A 20,002-nucleotide genomic window follows, 5' to 3' on the forward strand; every position below is an offset into this window, starting at 1 on the left:
ATCAATGAGTGACTGTTCCCGGTCGGGCGATGATGGGCAACACACCGCACATGGTATGAACTTCAAAGTCCCCCAGGAACAACAATAAAACGCACTTGAATCGATGAATTGAAAAGTGTGATTAGCTAACACAGTGTCGTGAACTGCCTGATAACGCTTCGTCTAGGTCAAAGCGCTTGTAAAAAGGATGAGTAAGACTTATTTCCGATTTGTTTACTGTTAATGATTTCTGTGTCAATGCTCTTGGAGATTAGTACCGTAAAACGGGGTGACTTTGATAGCCGGGGTGACTTTGATAGGTTTGCGATTTTTCCGCAAAATGAAGAGCACAATTAAAATACGTAAGGAATGGTTCAGAAACATACTGACCGTGATAAAGAAGTGTTCAAAGTACCTCAAGAAGAACTTTTCATAAATTTTTGAAAGGTTTATAAAGTTAGTTAACTATAGTTAAGAAAATGTTGATGGATGTCATTATTTTAAACTTCTAAAAGTGTCATGATTTCGGAAAACGGAATGCATTTTCGGATTCTTTGGACAATTTTCCACTAGGAGAAGATTTAATAAGTTTGTAAATAATAAATAATATGTATTTTTGAAACACAATTTAAAAAAAAAACTCCTTATTTATAGGCAATTTCAGTTCGACAAATTTCATGTAAAATGTGAAAACTTGTGATTCGTGCTTCGAATTCAGTATAAAATGCAATATAAATCGATAATTTTATAAACAAAACTAGTTTTAAAAAATTTCAGGCAAAATTCTGACTTTTTAACAATTTTACCTAAAATTTATATGTATTTTGTTAAACAGTTTATAAACTTAGTTAACTTAACAAAAACATTGATTTTTTTCTTACAAACTATATCAGCTACTTTAGTGATGGTACATTTAACGTACAAATGATGTTTGAACATCTTAAATATGATTTTAACAAGAAAAAACTATGACTATCAAAGTCACCCCGGAATTAAAACTAAGAATTTTTAACGTAACTATTTTTCTAAACACTATTGAAAAAACTTTTTTTCCAAAATAGTGCATGGACTCTGTGTGGCCTACCCCAGTACAAGTTTCAAAAATAATAATCTTGAGAAAAACCTTACCTGTTGGAAAATATTCTAAAAACAAATTGAAATCCTATCAAAGTCACCCCGGTTTACGGTACGCATTTTTGATTTATGGCGGCAACTTGAATTATTGAGTGAGAACATGCAATTTCCATCAAATTTGGTTTGTTCAACACGTCTCTCTAATCAATCATTTCCATTTCACTTGTCGCTCATAATTGGCGATGCTTAACATAAGTTTAACGAAGAATTGACGCGTCAGATGATTATGGTGAAATGGTTGCACGCTCATCAGCCCACGTGTGCATGCCGCGATGATTTGTTATTCAACACGGAGTAGGGGGAGATATATCTCATCTTATTAACTCACTTTCGGACCCTTCAACCGTGACATGCGTGCGCGTAGTGTTTTTCCCTTTCTCAACACAAACAACCTTAAACTTCACACGCATATGCGCACCGGACTTAATCCACTGGTACACAGGTGCTGACGCGTATTGGTGGAAAATTAGCCGTAGTGTCTGGGGCCGGCTTGGTTTATTGTTTATTTTTTTTCATGCTGTGATGTTGATATCTGATAATTTGTTTAATCTGAAGTTAGTAGGAGAAATGTTTTCTTTTTACATGCTTTTAATCATCAAGTAAAAAATCAATAAATACTAAAAAAGTCAGAAGTTGACTACATACATAGCAAAAAATATATTTAAAAAAAAATGTAAATTTGGATGGTGTAATTTAGAAAGGCTGAATATAACCTCTTTTATGATGTAATAAAACTACACATTTTCAGTGGTAAAATTAAACATTTTTCTGACATAAAAAATTTACCTTCCAAGATGTAATATTACCATGATTTTTTTTACTGTGTAGCACTTGTATGTATATTCCCTAATAATCAACAGTTTGAAGTTCAAGTGCAGAATTTATCATAATTTATAACAAGATGTCATCATCATCATCGTTGATACGTTGAATGCATGCCGTCGAAGCTCCAAATTGGTACTGATAAGAGATACAAACAACACCTCGTTATCACACATCTGGATTTCACAATTTTAATTAGCTTGAGCAACTGCAGCAAGATCTTTCAAACAACGATAGAGATTCGCCCAATTTGGGTGAACGTCACTCAAAAACGTCATCGACTAGAGTGGATGTGACAGATGTGCAGTGAACCTCTACTAAGACCACTGAGCTAGACTTGGGCTGGCAAGAGCTGTAGTACCATGTTGGGGCACTACTAACCAACTCTATCTACTGCATAAGATATCGCACACGAGGTTTTGCTCGTGTTGTCTTGAGTGCTTCCATTAACCCTCGCCATGAAATTCGCTTGAAAGATTGGTTTTGAATCAATAAAAAATATAAAAATATAAATGCCTGCCCGAGCAGGGGTAAATAACACGGGAATACCAAATTTTGGTATTACTTGGGCAAATAACAGCGACCAAAATGTGCCCTTGGTTGCCCAGTAATAGATGGTAAAATACCATGAAATCATACCAAAATCTTGTATGTGTAAGGGCACAACAATACCAAACCATGTTATTCCAAGGGTAAAATAATACCTCAAAATAAAACTATTTCAATACCAAGTTGAGGTCTTCTGGATTTTTTAACATTGCTTGAATACCAAAACTTGGTATTGCCATGGTTTTATTTTTAGGTATTCCCGCGCACTTGGAAAATCATATTTTGGTATTTCTGTGGTCTTTGACATACATGATTTTGGTATGATTTCATGGTATTTTACCATCTATTACTGGGCAACCAAGAGCACATTATGGTCGCTGATATTTGCACAAGTAATACCAAAATTTGGTATTTTCATACCATTTTTAGTGCAGTAGTTGCAGTTAGTGAAAAAACGGAAATTATTCATATGAAAACGAAACTATTGGCACTACGCCCCCCGGGGCATGGCCTTCCTCTAACGTGGGATTTCTGCTCCAGCGCCTCTGACGAGACAGGAGAAACCGGGACCGACGTTTTACTTCACCATCCGATAGAAGCTCAGTGGATAAGGCGGGAATCGAACCCGCGTCTCATAGCATCATCGGGATCGGCAGCCGAAGCCGCTACCCCTGCGCCACGAGACCCACCTGGAATTATTCATATGCAACAGCCAAATCTACTCACCTGATGATTCCATGTTGTTATTAGTGATATTCTTCACCACACCGAATGCATTTGTCATTGATGAACGGCCTGTGCTTGAAGTTCTTGAAGCTTCTGAAAAATAACAAGATTGAAAAATAAGTATTATTAGAATGAAACTGAATTGAAATTCACCAAAATTCATTAATCTGTCGATTGACTCGTTTTTCAAAGTATTTGGTTATCCCGACTTAGAGATATTTCAACGTTTTTGAAAAAAATATTAGTGGGTATATTACACTAATTTTTAAAATCATCTTTAACATTTTTGGGTTTCAAATCATTTTAGCGCAAAATTAATTAACTCGTAAAATTTTTTTAACAAATTTCCCATAGTTTCAGAGAAAATTGATGAAACCTTTCAATATTCAAATAATACCAAAATGTGCCATCCTGACTTAGAAAATTTTCCACAATTTCAAGTCATTTCTGTAGGGGGTATATCAAAAATGTTTAAAATCAAGTTTGAAATTTCCGGTTTTGAATGAAAGCATTCGCTTTGAGATATCATTTTAGGGCAAAATTAATTATTTTGTCAAAATTGGTCAACATTTTCCCATAGTTGCAGAGGAATTTGATAAAATACTGTAATACCAAAAGAATACCAAAATATGGTGTTCGATCATTGACAAATTCTGCAATTTTGCAATATCAAAACAATACCTTAAATTGGTATGATACCACATTTTGCTCTTGCATAATCCTTAAGACAAATTTTAAAGGGTCCAGGAATACCAAAATTTGGTATTGATACCAGAGAAAGGTATTATTACGCATTTCCCTTGTTATTTACCCATGCTCGGGTGATACATAAGATAAATGACTTTACAGTACAGTAATCGACCATTCATAAACCAGGTAAACACTTTATTGAAAATTCTAGACCCCCTCCGAATCTCCCTCTCAGCTACAGGGTCCACGTAGTTTATGAACGTCCCCTTTATTAAAAGAAGAAAAAAAATATGCCTCAGTGGAATTTAACTATACTAATTTAAAATAAATATCAGAAAAAAACAAATTAAAAAAATAACAGAAGAGAGTTAACATTAGCGCGCATAATCGATGCAATCAACCGGAATGTGCAGGGGTGGTGAAATTTGGAGCTTCATAAAACTACAACTGGGAATGACGGTCCGTACAACTGCTGCGGCATAAAACAATTAGCCGAACGGTGCCCTTGTTGAAATCTTTAGGGTACCTTGTACCTCCATCGCGTGTCATACAGGTATACAATTTGCTACCAATTAGCGTGTATCAAATAGTTTTTAATATCGTTTTGGCGTTGATACAAATGATTGATTATCAAAATTTAAGGCCCCAACAAAGAAAATTTGTGTTTGAAAAATGTTTAAATAAAATGTCTGTAAAAGTATTTTTTGCAACATTTTAGAAAGAATAAAATTAGTGAGGTTGTTAAGTCCATCTGCAAAAGAGGAAAATTAGTTACATTGAATAGTTTGACAATGGTTAGTTAGTTGGTAATTGGTTAGAATATACCTACAAAATGAGGGCCTCGTGGCGCGGTGGTTAGCGGCTTCGGCTGCCGATCCCTAAGTTGCTATGGGGCGCGGGTTCGATTCCCGCCTTATCCTCCTGGCCTTCTATCGGATGGGGAAGTAAAACGTCGGTCCATTTGCGTATAAGAGGTCTTGGGTGACTCACCACACATAACCTTCGGACGCCTACACCCAACCGGCGGTCGCATGATTGTGATGCATGGTGGCATGAAAGTATATCAGATTCTGCATGAAATCTGTCCTCATGCATTTTTTGCGATATGGGATTGAACCACCAGCTTCTTGATTATTGATCCGAAACGCTACCACCGCGCCATGGACGCTTGATGAAATGTGCGTGAAAGGGCACCAACATATTCTTCTCTTTGAAGTATTGCTCGGAGACGGGCCAGCATTATATGTGTTGGTGAGAACTGCAGATCGCTGCAATGTTTACACGCGGGCAAAAATGATCTACGGGTTTGCTGCAAAAATGTTAAATAATATTACATTTTCTGCAGCAAATCTACTGTTGCAGATTTTGAGCTATATTTTTCCTTTGGGTGTAGAAATGAGCAGAAACTTGCAACAGAGCCCGCAAAAGACCCGGGGGTCGTTAAAGTGGATTGCTTTGCTTCATACCTACAAAATGCGACTGAAAGCAACCCGAATAAATGCATCATTTTTGAGATACAAGTCTTCAAACATACAAGTGATAGAAAAAATGATTTCTAGGATTTTTTGGAATGTTGAAGTCCAAGCAATTCATAAAGCCTTGAACTAAAGTTTTAAATATTCTATAAATCAAATGATGCTATGGATATCAAATAATTTTAATATAAATCGTTTAAAACTGGGGCTCAAAGTTTTTGAATAAGGCCTTGCTCCCCTAATATGTAAGACTGGCTATCGGAAAAAATATAACTTCATTTCAATCTATCAAACTATCAATCTTCTATAAGTTGATTTTTTTTAAATTACGTGTATTTTAGGGATTTAAAAGTTGTGTGTATTTTAGAGAATAAAAGTTACATTTTCAACAGTTTTGTCCAAAAAAGCTTCCAATCAAGTGGTTCAAATTTATAAATTTATAAAATTATCAACACCAGAATATATTTTTTTTTATCATTTTCTTTATAATTTTAATGTTTTCAACATAAATTATACAATCAGCTACCTTCAGCTAAAATCGGTTAAAAAGGCGCGATGTCATATTTATTTTTGATCTTTTTTTTTTGCTAAAATCGACGAAAATTAAATTTTATTGGGCTCACTTAACACGGCGTGGATCACTCTAATAGCCAAAAAAATAATAAGGGTCTAATTATTTTGGTCGCCACTTAAATTTTGGACCCAATCGGGGAATAGCTACAGAATGATAAATCCTTGCAAACGTTTTTTTTTTACAACAGAGCAAAATAAGTTTCGAATTGATATGGAATACCTACATTTTTGCTATCTTCACATTTTTCTACTTTAGAAAAAAATCAATGTTTTATATTCATTTCCAAAAATGTTGTAGTTGTTTCAATAAGAAAGATTTTTCAATAAAATATTTGTTTCGTGAAGCCCTTGTAGTTAAAAGGAAGACACTAGTGGTTGGTACTAGCAATGGTGGCCGACAGATATAAAGTCAACTCAGTTTCATTTGTTTCATGTAATCGGGATCAAAGTATGGATAAATTATTAGTTTTTTGCCTTCCTCACGTTACTGAGGAAAGGCTATAAAATCACTCGAAAAATGAACTTCTCAATTAGACCTCCTAGACCCACCTTCATGTATACCTATCGACTCAGAATCAAATTCTGAGCAAATGTCTGTGTGTGTGGTGGGATGTTGATCAAAAAATTGTCACTCGATTATCTCGACATTGGCTGAACCGATTTTGTCCGCTTTGGCGTCATTCGATCCGTCTTGAGGTCCCATAAGTCGTTATTAAAAATTATGCAGTTTAGTTAAGTACTTCAAAAGTTATGCTAAAAAAACGATTTTAGCAAAAGTCCGGAAGATTGTAAAAAGGGTGGTTTTTGTAAGAAAACCCGTCATGCTATAAATTTTCAGAAAGGTATTTAAAAGACCTTTCCAACGCGTCCAAGACATTGAAGATCTGACCATCCTATCAAAAGTTATAAGCACTTAAGTGTAATTTATACGCTTTTTGGAGGCCGGATCTCAAATATGTTGATGAAAACGTTGTCCGGATCTCTCATGCGACCTATCGTTGGATAGGTATTCAAAAGAGCTTTCTAATGCGTCCAAAACATCAAAGATCTGACAACTGACAAAAAGTTATAAGCACTTAAGTGTTATTTAAGCACTTTTTCGAGGCCGGATCTCAGATAATTTGACAGCATATTGTCCGGATCTCTCATGCAACCTATCGTTGGATAGGTATTCAAAAGACCTTTCCAACGCGTCCAAAACATTGAAGATCTGACAACCCTATCAAAAGTTATAAGCACTTAAGTGTTATTTACGCGCTTTTTGCATTTTTGATAGCACCCTTTAAATGTGAGGAAGGCGCCAACCACCTAAGGGTGGATTAAGTAACGTTTTTTATATGAAAAAACTAAAAATGGTCACAATAAATCATAAACGAATGTTTAATTTTTAAAAATTCACTCATTTCAAAACGGGTCCGCGGGCCACAAATATCACCCCGCGGGTCAAATTTGTCCTTCGGGCCATACTATGGTAAACCATGTTTTGAAACCAATCATGCGTTTTCGTTGTATTTACAAATTATTCTTGAAATAACAGAAAATCTTCCATCGAGTACTTGTCACAGGCAATTACCCTAATTGACATTTCTTGCAAGTAAACTTCAGAACCATGATGCACTCTTCTCCTCATTAATTGACACAAATCGATCACTTCGCCATTTCTCCGATCATACGCCGACTCATGCAAGGAATCCTCGTGCTCAGATAATCCGGCCGCATGAGTCGTCCAGATCGCCTTTAGAACAAGCTGAGCAAACAACGCGATCGATTACGCTCTTGTTTACTCATTTCACGCTACCACTGGAGTATGAAGACATCTCGCGTGGCCTACCGCTGCTGACCAGAAGCTGACCTTCTCGAAGTGATAGCCCTTGGTTCGCGTGTACCGAGAATCTTTGTCCGGTCCTGGGGGGGTCCACTCCGTTGACCGGAACCAATCGGAAGTGAACCATCAATCTTGGCTTCCGTGGTAGACTGCCTGGAATTGGAACCGCGAGCACGTTGCCGGGTGTTTGGCCGCGTGCCGGCTGTGTTGACCGAGGTGTCGTGGATCATTGCCACCAAGGACGCGCGCGCCCTGCAGTCTGCGTTTTATGAAGGGATGCACTCGAGTGGTTGTTGCCACCGCATCCAGAGATTAATTGCACTGGAGCTATACTGGAACTTTGCGTATTGACAGCCGCCGTTGATTGATAGCTGTTCCGGGATGTGCGCTTCCCAAGAATAATGAGCTATTGAGTCACCGCTCTGCAGAGAGATAACCGGGCAAACAACCCGTCAATATCTTCGGGCTCCTGTAATCGCTCGATGACCCACAGCCCAAACCCCCCGCATTCCAAGCCAGAGATCAAAAATTCAAACATTTCGAACAATTTTCGTCGTAATTGGGGCGCGCGTGAAAGTTAATCAACACCGTCTTACGTGAGGTATAGTTGATGTCACGCCGAAATGGCGCGCTGACGGATTGAGTTGGGTTGAGCGTGTGGACCCCACAGATGCGAGCACTCGGTGGCGGCGCGGGACAGGAGAAACGGCAGGTCAAGTCGGGTGTTGGTGTTTTGGACACGGTTCACCTTGACTGTTTGATATGTATCGGGCGGGACGATCTTCAGGGGAGCAGTTTAAATCGCTTTGCAATGAGTTGAACTAAAAATTACGAAAAGATGGTATGGAACACCGCTGTCATGCTGTTTTGATGTAATCGACATAACACGATGAGGCGATCCATCATCAATTTGCGACAAATTTTGCACAAAAAAAGCATTTTTCAGATTATATAAACAGGACTTCAAAACCGATGAAATCATCATTTTTTGAGAATCTGGAGTCGGTGTCGGAGTTAGCTAAGCCAAAGTCGGAGTCGACAAATTTTCCAGCAACTTTGTATGTAAGTTGTTTTTGGAGTTAGAAAGAGAGGCGTACGAGTTCTAATTATACTTTCTCAAATAGGAATGCTCAATTTCATAAATGAAAATCAAGCTCTAAATATGCCCAAGGTACAACCGCACAACCTCAGTTTAGCATCCTCAATAGTAGCTTAATTGGACCGTATCTCACGCTAAAAGTACACAAACATCTGGCTGATAAGAAAAAAAAACAGTCCTGCCTCTTCACTGTACAAAAGTATGCTTGTTGCTCAGCAATAAAGAAGAAACACCAAATTAGGTGAATCACGTGTTTGACCTTCACGGGAACCTCGTCTTCTAGAACGAATCCGTGTGTAGCGATTACTTAATCTTGACCCAAATTGCGAAAATTCTCGACAGTTGTTTTTAATAAAAAAAAAACTCGCACACATTTTTGGTTTATCAGCATTGTAGAGGAAAGGTACCTCTTTATGGTCAATTATTAGGAAAAAGGGAACTTTTGCTCTAATCTCAGACGTGCCGTATTATTCATAAGGCGAATTTGTACCGTGCGAGATAAGCCTCGGTAATAGAGTCAACGTCGAGTCTCGTTATCACCTCAATCAACGGTTCAATTATTGATAGCAATCGCAAATTATTGTTGTCTGATGTCCCACACTTTCTTGTCTCCAACGCAGGAAGTCACGCTCGCACCACAATTAGTCACCATCGATTCCTGTTGCGGCCACCACTGCTGGACGGTCCAGCCCGGTTCGTACCATGTCAGGAACCTCGTACTGGAAGATTCTGACCCGAAGGAAAGCCCTCACCATCGACAATGACGACGACAGTGGCAGCGGCGGCAGCCAGGGCAAACTGGGCCGGATATTGAACACGTTCGATCTGACGGCGCTGGGCGTTGGCGCGACACTCGGAGTGGGCGTGTACGTGCTGGCCGGGCACGTGTCCAAGGATCAGGCCGGACCGTCGGTGGTGCTGTCGTTTTTGATAGCGGCCGCAGCCTCCTTTCTAGCTGGTGAGTAGTGTACAAGAAAATTTGATAGTTTTCTAAGTAGGTATCTTACAAACCCGTTGATGATCATGATCTTGTAAAATGGCCCTATGACTCACTTAAAAATAAACAAAGTTATTTGCTACATCGTTTATGTTTACTAGGATTTTTTTAGTGTTCAAATAAAAGTTAAATAACAGAATTCTTCATAATGTCTGTCCTGATCACACGCTGGGTTAAAAAAACAAAAAGTTGACTCAACTTCATAGGCAAGTTCATAGGTCATTTTTGGAGACTAACAACTTTTTAACAAAAAATCCTGAAAATATGGTGTATTCGGGAAAGTTTTAGCCCAATTTAAAGAAGATCATTGTTTTCTGAGAATTGGTTAGAATAGAATAGTTATTACAGGTTTTTACGCCTTCCACATGTAAAAAACTGACACTGTTGCCTTTCTCCTTACATTTTGTCAATTTCCCCATACAAACTTCAAGCAATTTGAGGGTGGGGTTCCCGTGGTCAGGATGAGCTCAAATTTGGAATTAAGCCTAGTTATGGGTCAATCTTTAATTTTAGGGAGTTGCCCCGAGGAGGCCCGGATTTGAACCACCCTACTGGGCCCTACTGAAAAATTACCTTTCCGGGTTATTGCAGATTTTTGAAAAGTACATTAAACGTTCAATAAAATGACATGTCTCCCATTTTTTTTTTGCGAAAAAAAATGTTTTTTTTTCGGAATTTTGAGTTAGAGCAAAGTTTTACGGAAATCAAAAAGGGGTCGGGGCAGCTGCTGTTTGAGTTGTTGAAGAATAACCCTTAGAACATAATTATAAGTTTGAAAATTATTCGAATACCTATGACTGTTGAAAATCTCTTCTCAAGGAATTATAAACAAATGCAAATTAATAATAATGAAAATAGTAAACAATTTTAATTTTTTCGTATTATTGTATGTGTGTATGTTAGGGTGTTTCAACAAAAACAAATAGTTCTTAGATCACGGCAAACCAACGTTCCCTTTGTAGAGGATACCCATAGGGACTTTCATGCCAAATATCAGCCCATTTGGTTGAGAATTGGCCTGTCCCCAGTGAGTTGAAATTTACATGGAAATTACTATGGGATTTTTGTTGTTTTCGTTAAAATCGATTCTACAGGTCAGGGGACAATATGGATTCACTCGGATTAAAGATAGGTGTGTAGGGGATGATCCAATGAACATATTCCAGAAGGAATTAGGGTTGTCCATTCTGTCCCCAAAGTGCGCATTGGATCGACGTCCGGTGTCTCCAGAATCAACAATTCACACTTCAAAAGCATCGCATGTCCTTAGTATGCTATGGCGGCTTTGTGTAAACCAGGACGCCACATATCAGACGGCGACCACGTGGCAGAGCATACACTCAAGTTTTGGCTCAGAAACAATCTTTAAAATAATAAAATTATAATTATTGATGTTCCAGGAAGAACTTCAATTATTCTAAATATCGTAAAATAATGATTATGATGATGTGTTAATAATGCAATCGATGCTTTCCACGTGGTCGCCGTCTGATATGTGGCGTCGTGGTTTACACAAAGCCATAATATCATACTAAGGACATGCGATGCTTTTGGAGGGTGAATGGACAACCATGTAAATTTCAACTCGCTGGGGATAGGCCAATTCTCAACCAAATGGGCTGATATTTGGCATGAGAGTCCCTATGGGTATCCTCTACAAAGGGAACCTTGGTTTGCCGTGATCTAAGAACTTTTTGTTTTTGTTGAAACACCCTATTATGTATGTATGATCTCCATACCCGCAGGCAACTTGGTCCTGGAATCGCTAAGTGAACAGTTCGATCATCTTTTACTCGGGAATCTGTACATTTTTTTTTTGTATTATTGCGCATTTATTCAAAGATATGCAAACACGTGTTTTCAGTAAATAAACCTAAAAATAAAAATTGAAATAACGAGCCTGATTTTTTTACATTTCAATAAAAAAAAGGCATAATACAGCAGAACAGTCGGTAAACAATCACAGGTTAAAAAAATATGTTTTTTGCAATTCCGTCGTTAAAAAACTTACTTTTCCTGTCATTCTTGAACGACGAAATAGCCTACTTTTCTGTACCAAATATAACAGAATCGAATAGCAACACTTTTCAGCACTTGTTTTGAAAAGTAACACTTTTCTACATTTTTTTGATTCAAACGATTTATTGACAAAATACATGAAAATTTGACATATGTTTTTGACATGTTTTTCGGAATTTTAAAAAATATTGTATGGAACTCGTTGCAAAACTTGATTTTTTCAGCACTCTTCGTTTTTATCCAACTCGGTGAACCTCGTTGGATAAATGTACGACTCGTGCTGAAAAAATCCTCTTTTTGCAACTTGTTGCATAAACTACTATTAGCGAATTTATCTAAAGTTTTTTTTTAAAGGACCTATAAACATATGAAACACAATACATTTTCATAAAAAAAACTCTAGATATTTTTGTTTTGCGAAAAAAAATGATTTTAAAATAACTAAAACATGTTAACATTGATTTAAACGCATCGAATTGTATTTAAATTGTACTAAGCTGATTGCACTTGAAATTTCATTGAAATTTGAGATTGGAAAAAATGTTTTTAACTCTTGATGTTTCTGGCCGACAAATACATTGAAAAATATTTGCAACAACATAATTTCTGAAATCAAATCCAGTAATTGCAACATTCTTGAATTTCACAGCTAGCTTGCTGTTGAATTACTTAATGAAATTTTTTAATTAATACTGCCAAAATTGGATTACATACTCTGAGAACTTTAGAGAATTTGGTTATATTTTAACATAGAGAGCCAACATATTTAATGAATCGTATAATCGAGTATGAACTGTAATTATTTTCAAGGTTGATTGCTTACTAGCATAGAAACTGTTCTACAAATTGTAGTAAGTTAGAAGTTGCCAAAATTTATATGTGCTCAAAATTGATTCAAAAATGTAGGGGGACAGGGGGTAACTATTATTTAACGTCATCCAAGTGAAAAAAGTCTTTGAAAACCTCAAAATTGTTTAAAAATAGCAGATTTCTAAAAATATTTTTGATTCATTTCAAACAATCATGCGGGGCAATATGCACCGCAACATTGGGGCAAAATGCACTACAACAACGGGGCAATATGCACCACAACATGGGGCAAAATGCACCGGGTAAAAGCAGTTTTCACTAGTCACCACTAGATGACACCGCTGTTTTTACAAAGGAGCTTCACAGTGGTGCATTTTGCCCCAGCCACGCTTTTTGCAGAAAATTTTATTAAAAATGTATTTTTTGATGTTTTTGGACTCACCTTTCTACAGAATAATGAAGATTATGGCAAAACAAATATAACTCAACACGTACAATAACAATAAATTCGTTTTATATAGTTTATAAATCATAATGAATGTTCAATGAAAATTAGATGAAAACACAACAGTTTAAAGTTTTGCAAATAACTTAAGCTGTTTTTAAACCACGATGCTAATTTTTTTTCCAGCATGGTTTAGCAGTGTTAAGCTTACAATTTCTATGATTTTTCACCGGAAAATTCTACCAAATACCGAGAAAAGCAGGGGGTGCATTTTACTCCGGGGGTGCATATTACCCCCTCTCCCCCTAATGTGAATAGGACAGTGTTTTTTTTTTTTTTTTTTTTTTTAATTTATATTTATTCAAATTTCTTTTCCATGTACATTCATTCAGTTAAAATATTATTGAGTGTCCAATCACAAACGATGACTTTTCACCTCAATTTTAAATACTAGCAACTTTCATTTATTCATGAAATATTGTAGCTTTCGCTATTCAGTGATTTCAAATGTAGGAGGTCCTACATGTACAAAAGGGAAAAGGGATACCTTAAAACTAACTTATAAACTATATAAAGAGCGGATCAATGCAGCTGAAGACTGCAATGATTTTTGTCGAAATGCATCAATTATCTTATTGGACATAACATCCAAAGTGTCAACTTCGGCTAATTGATGAAGTTCACTGGTGCTGAACCAGGGAGGAAGTTTCAGAATCATTTTCAGAATTTTGTTCTGAATCCTCTGAAGTTTTTTCTTCCTGGTTAAGCAACAGCTTGTCCAGATCGGCACAGCATAAAGCATGGCAGGTCTGAAAATTTGTTTATAAATTAACAGTTTATTCTTGAGACAAAGTCTAGAATTCCTGTTTATAAGTGGATACAAACATTTAATATATTTGTTACATTTAACCTGGATACTTTCAATGTGATCCTTGTAAGTAAGGTTTTGTCAAAACCAAGTCCAAGATATTTCACTTGATCCTCCCACTTTAAATTTACCTCATTCATCTTTATAATGTGATGACTTTTTGGTTTAAGAAAATCAGCCCTTGGTTTGTGAGGGAAAATAATAAGTTGAGTTTTGCAGCATTTGGAGTAATTTTCCATTCTTTCAAATAAGAATTGAAAATATCCAAGCTTTTGTAATCTTCTTGTGATGACACGAAGGCTTCTGCCTTTGGCGGAGATGCTTGTGTCATCAGCAAAAGTGATTTCTGACATCCTGGGGAAAATCAGGCAAGTCAGAAGTAAAAATATTGTATAAAATTGGACCCAAAATGCTTCCTTGAGGGACGCCAGCACGTACAGGTAGTTGATCAGATTTGCTATTCTGATAACATACCTGCAGAGTACGATCCGTCAAATAATTTTGAATAATTTTCACGATATAAATCGGAAAATTAAACCTTTTCAATTTCGCAATCAAACCTTTATGCCAAACACTGTCAAATGCTTTTTCTATGTCTAGAAGAGCAGCGCCAGTAGAATAGCCCTCAGATTTGTTGCTTCGAATTAAATTTGAAACTCTCAACAACTGATGAGTAGTTGAATGCCCAAGGCGAAATCCAAACTGCTCATCAGCGAAAATTGAATTTTCATTAATGTGCGTCATCATTCTATTAAGAATTATTCTTTCGAATAATTTACTAATAGATGAAAGCAAACTAATGGGCCGATAGCTTGAGGCTTCAGCAGGATTTTTATCCGGTTTCAAAATCGGAATTACTTTGGCATTTTTCCAACTACTGGGAAAATATGCCAAATCAAAACATTTGTTGAAAATTTTGACCAAGCAACTTAAAGTTGCTTCTGGTAATTTTTAATTAAAATGTAAAAATGCCATCCTCACCAGGGGCTTTCATATTTTTAAATTTTTGATAATAGATTTTATTTCATTCAGATCCGTATTAAAAACTTCATCTGATGAAAATTCTTGTTCAACAATATTCTGAAATTCTATTGAAATTTGATTTTCAATAGGACTCAAAACATTCAAGTTGAAATTATGAGCACTCTCAAACTGCTGAGCAAGTTTTGAGCTTTTTCCCCATTAGTTAATAGAATATTATCACCATCTTTTAAAGAAGGGATGGGTTTTGAGGTTTCTTAAGAACCTTTGAAAGTTTCCAAAAGGTTTGGAATAAGGTTTAATTTGTTCGACATCTCTTGCGAACTTTTCATTTCGCAGGAGAGTGAATCTGTGGTCAATAACCTTTTGCAAATCTTTTGAATTCGCTTCAGTGCAGGATCACGAGAACGTTGATACTGTCTTCGGCGAACATTTTTCAGACGAATCAGAAGCTGAAGATCGTCATCAATAATGGGAGAATCAAATTTGACTTGGACTTTAGGAATAGCAATATTCCTAGCATCCAAAATTGCATTAGTTAAAGATTCCAAGGCTGAATCAATATCAGCTTTGGTTTCTAAAACAAAATCATGATTTAAATTATTCTCAATATGATGCTGATACCTGTCCCAATTAGCTTTGTGGTAATTAAACACAGAACTATTGGGTCTGGTAACTGCTTCATGAGAAAGTGAAAAAGTTACTGGAAGATGATCAGAATCAAAATCAGCATGAGTCACTAAAGGACCACAATACTGACTTTGATTTGTCAAAACCAAATCAATTGTTGATGGATTTCTAACAGAAGAAAAGCAAGTTGGCCCATTCGGATATAAAACCGAATAAAGACCAGAAGTGCAATCTCTGAACAGAATTTTACCATTGGAATTTACTTTTGAATTATTCCAAGATTGGTGTTTGGCATTAAAATCACCGATGATCAAAAATCGAGATCTATGCCGAGTAAGTTTATTCAAATCCCCTTTGAAATAATTTTTATTTTCCCCAGTGCATTGGAATGGCAAATATGCAGCTGCAATCATAATTTTCCCAAAAGAAGTTTCAAGTTCAATGCCCAAACTTTCAATAACTTTTAACTTAAAGTCACGTAACGTGCTATAAGTCATACTACGGTGGATAACTATTGCAACTCCACCGCCATTTCGATTCATTCGGTTATTAGTTATAACTTTATAATCTGGATCACTTTTCAAATAAGTGCCAGTTTTTAAAAATGTTTCAGTTATAACAGCAACATGCACGTTATGAACTCGTAAAAAGTTGAAAAATTCATTTTCTTTCGCTTTTAAAGAGCGAGCATTAAAATTCATAATATTGATGGAATTACTTAGATCCATGATTAAACTTCAGGGTAAGAACAACATCATTCGCAAATTTTAATCCAATCTGGATTGCTTCCATCATGGATGTAGCATTACTCATTGTTTGAATCAAACCAAACAGTGAGTTTTGCAAAAAGTCATTTTTCAAACGTAACATCGCCGAGATCAGAAGATCCCAAAGCGTTGCCAGCAGAAAAATTTTCAAATGAGATTTGAGGTACCTGCCCAATTTCAGAAAGATTGGTAGAGGATTTAAAATTCGTGGATGAACCCGAAACGACGTTAGCATAAGAAATGCCATTGTTGTTACCTAACTTTTCCACGGTAGGGGTATTTCTAGAATTGTTCGAGTGAGACAGCACGAACGTTTGATTTAAAGATGCAGGTACAACCTGACTTTGAGAAAATTTCGGTTTGGATTTCGGCTGATGCTTAGCACGAGAATCCAAAACCTTTTTCTGATGGGGCAATCCCAAAATTTGATTTGTGATTTCCACCACAATTTGCACATTTAAATTGGGTGACTTCTTTCACGGGACAATTGTCCTTGTCGTGAGAAGAATCCCCGCAAACCATGCATTTTGGAACCATGGCGCAATGATCAGTACCGTGACCGAATGCCTGGCAACGCCGGCACTGGGTCAGATTCTGGCCATTACCGCCATGTTTCTTAAAATGCTCCCACTTTACCCGTACATGGAACAAAAACTGAACTTTGTCCAAAAGTTTCAAATTGTTGATTTCATTTCTGTTGAAATGAATCAGATAAAATTGTGAAGTCAAACCAAAGCGAGAAATATTCCCGTTTGATTTTTTCTTCATTGGTATTACTTGGGATGGGGCAAAGCCAAGCAACACCTTAAGTTCGTTTTTGATCTCATCCACCGACAAGTCGTTGGAGAGACCTTTCAAGACCGCCTTGAATGGCCGAGCATTCTTGGTCTCATACGTGTAGAAATTGTGTTTGTGGTTTTTCAAATAACCAACAAAAGTTTGGTGATCTTGTAAAGATTCCGTCAACAAGCGACATTCTCCTCTTCGACCAAGCTGGAACGAAACTTTCAAATTGCAAGTTTCCTTGCAATTCTTCAGTTGCGTTCGAAAGCTGGCCAAATCGGAGACGGAAGTCACAACAATTGGCGGAGCCTTTACTCGTTTCTCGACGGCAGAAGGCTCAGTACGAGGAGAAGGTTCCTTGTCTTCAGTTTCGGATAAAACACCGAAACTGTTTGTCAATGGAATTGGAGGATTGACCTCACATTCAGAATCAGAATCAGACCTCAGAAGAGGCTGTTTTCTTTTTCTGTTTCCGTTAGCCGGTTTAGCGTTCAAACGCTTCACCGACGTAACGACCAAATCTTCAGAAGATTTGCGTTTACCTTTGTTTTGACGCATTTTGCAAGCAAAGTTCTCTTAAAAAGATGGCTTCGTTTGTAAAATACAACAAAATTCAGGTGGTGTTAGTCTTGAAAAGACTGTATAGAATTTTGGAAAATAACTCAGGTAGTCTTTAAAAAGACTGTGAATTTTGTTTTGAAATAACTCTGAGCTTAGGTAGTAAAAAATACCGCAGCTCTAGTGTCCGTTCACCACGAAGGTTCGCAAGACACAAATAGGACAGTGTTCAGCTTGATATCAATTCTATGTACATTTTTTTGTATTGACCATATTCAATTACTCGAATTTCTTATTATAATACAATATTTTCTTCTCACCTTCTTCCGCAGGCCTTTGCTATGCAGAATTCGGAGCACGAGTGCCCAAATCGGGCTCGGCGTACATCTACAGCTACGTGTGCATCGGCGAGTTCATGGCGTTTATCATCGGATGGAACCTGATCCTGGAGTACATAATCGGTTCGGCGAGCGTGTCCCGGGGGTTGAGTTTGTACATCGACACGCTGGCGAACGATACGATGAAGCTGCACTTCCGTGAGGTCGCCCCCATGGAGTGGGACTTTATGTCCAGCTATTTCGATTTCTTCGGGTTCACCGTGGCGATCTTGCTTGGAGGTGAGTTTGTGGGGAGGACCGGTAATTTTTGAGGGGTTTGAGCTGAAGATATTATTGCTTCACAGTCGCACTTGCGTTTGGACTGAAGAAATCGACCATGGTGAACAACCTGTTCACGGTTCTGAACATCTTTATTGTTCTGTTTGTGATAATCGCCGGAACGATCAACGCGGACATCTCCAACTGGAACATCAACCCGGCGAACGTGTCCTCGATATACAACGTTGGTGAGGGAGGTTTCTTCCCGTTTGGATTTGAGGGAACGCTGCGCGGAGCGGCCACGTGTTTCTTCGGGTTTGTCGGCTTCGACTGTATAGCTACTACCGGCGAGGAGGTAAAAAATCCAAGGAAAGCAATCCCGAGAGCGATTCTGCTCTCGTTGTGCACGATCTTCCTGGCGTACTTTGGGGTTTCAACCGTGCTGACGCTGATGTGGCCGTACTACAAGCAGGACGTCAACGCCCCGCTGCCGTTCGTGTTCAACGAAATCGGTTGGAACTTTGCCAAGTGGACGGTGGCCATCGGAGGTATTATTGGCCTCGTGGCCAGCCTGTTTGGGGCCATGTTCCCCCAGCCTAGGATTATCTACGCGATGGCCCAGGATGGGTTGATATTCAAAGCGCTTGGCGATGTCAGTCCCAAGTTTAAAACGCCAGTGTTTGGAACGATGTGTGCCGCCCTGCTCACCGGGACGATGGCCGGATTGTTCGATTTGAAAGCTCTAGTCAATATGCTGTCGATCGGTACGCTGACGGCGTACACCGCGGTAGCGATCTCAATTCTCATTCTCAGGTAATGCTCCTTAACTGTCGTCGTGATCTTAACCCTAACAAATAATAATAACAATGTCTCCAAAAGATTTTCGGAAGAACCAAAGAACAACACGATCCCGTCGACCAGCAAGCAGGCGTACGAGAACTCGAATCTACTCAAATCCGGCAATCGGCTGACCGGGTCTGCCTTCATGAAGCAACTGTTCTCGGCCGGGTGTATGAAGGAGCCAACTCGTATATCATCCAATGTAGTTGGAATTCTGGTGACACTATATTGTGAGTATTTTTGTTTCTTTAATTGCCTCTCAATATTCCTAAATTTCGCTGGAAAAGAGCAAATATTTTCGTATTTACCAATTTTTGAAAACATCCTTGTTTGTTCAGCAAACTTTCACCGATTTTTAATTGTCTAGGGTGTAGCAAAAAGTTTGAAAGATGTTGTATTTAACTTTTTTATATTGTTGTAATTATCATAACAACTCAACCCTTTCTTGCCAGGTCTCGTTTCGCTGGCACTAGCCCTCACAATCTACTACGCCAAACAGGCGCTCTACGACATGGAACCGTGGGCCCTCACCCTGGCCGGCACGCTCCTGTCGGTGATGTTGCTCGTGCTCCTGCTCATGTCCGTTCAACCGCGCGAATCCGGCGAGGCCCCCTTTCGCGTTCCGATGGTCCCGCTGCTGCCCGCCATCAGCATATTCGTCAACATCTACCTGATGCTGATGCTGGACGTGTACACTTGGATCCGCTTCGGCATCTGGATGGGAATCGGTGAGTTGTTTGGGCTTTTACTAATACTTGCGTAGAAGAACCCCCCCTCCCTCTTAATCCAGTAGTACGCGGTAGTAGAGGTAGTGCATGCTGCATGAAACTAATCCC

The 20,002-nt window shown here is 38.1% G+C and overlaps 1 protein-coding gene across 3 annotated transcripts in view; it reads left to right on the top strand.

Annotated features, from left to right (window-relative positions):
- The window catches only part of LOC6035692 (cationic amino acid transporter 2), a 32,430-nt gene that overhangs the window by 6,855 nt on the left and 5,573 nt on the right, over window positions 1-20,002 (top strand). For 2 of the 3 annotated variants that reach the window (XM_038253605.1, XM_001845774.2), the window contains exons 2-6: window positions 9,493-9,830; window positions 18,063-18,347; window positions 18,413-19,139; window positions 19,206-19,396; window positions 19,619-19,894. In XM_038253605.1, the coding sequence (XP_038109533.1) occupies window positions 9,575-9,830; window positions 18,063-18,347; window positions 18,413-19,139; window positions 19,206-19,396; window positions 19,619-19,894 (1,735 nt within the window). In that variant the 5' untranslated portion in view covers window positions 9,493-9,574. Of the gene's footprint in view, window positions 1-9,492; window positions 9,831-18,062; window positions 18,348-18,412; window positions 19,140-19,205; window positions 19,397-19,618; window positions 19,895-20,002 lie in introns of those variants that run through there. The other variant, XM_038253606.1, reaches the window with a different exon arrangement.

Source organism: Culex quinquefasciatus, chromosome 2, assembly GCF_015732765.1.
Source record: "Culex quinquefasciatus strain JHB chromosome 2, VPISU_Cqui_1.0_pri_paternal, whole genome shotgun sequence".
Lineage (NCBI taxonomy): Eukaryota > Metazoa > Arthropoda > Insecta > Diptera > Culicidae > Culex > Culex quinquefasciatus.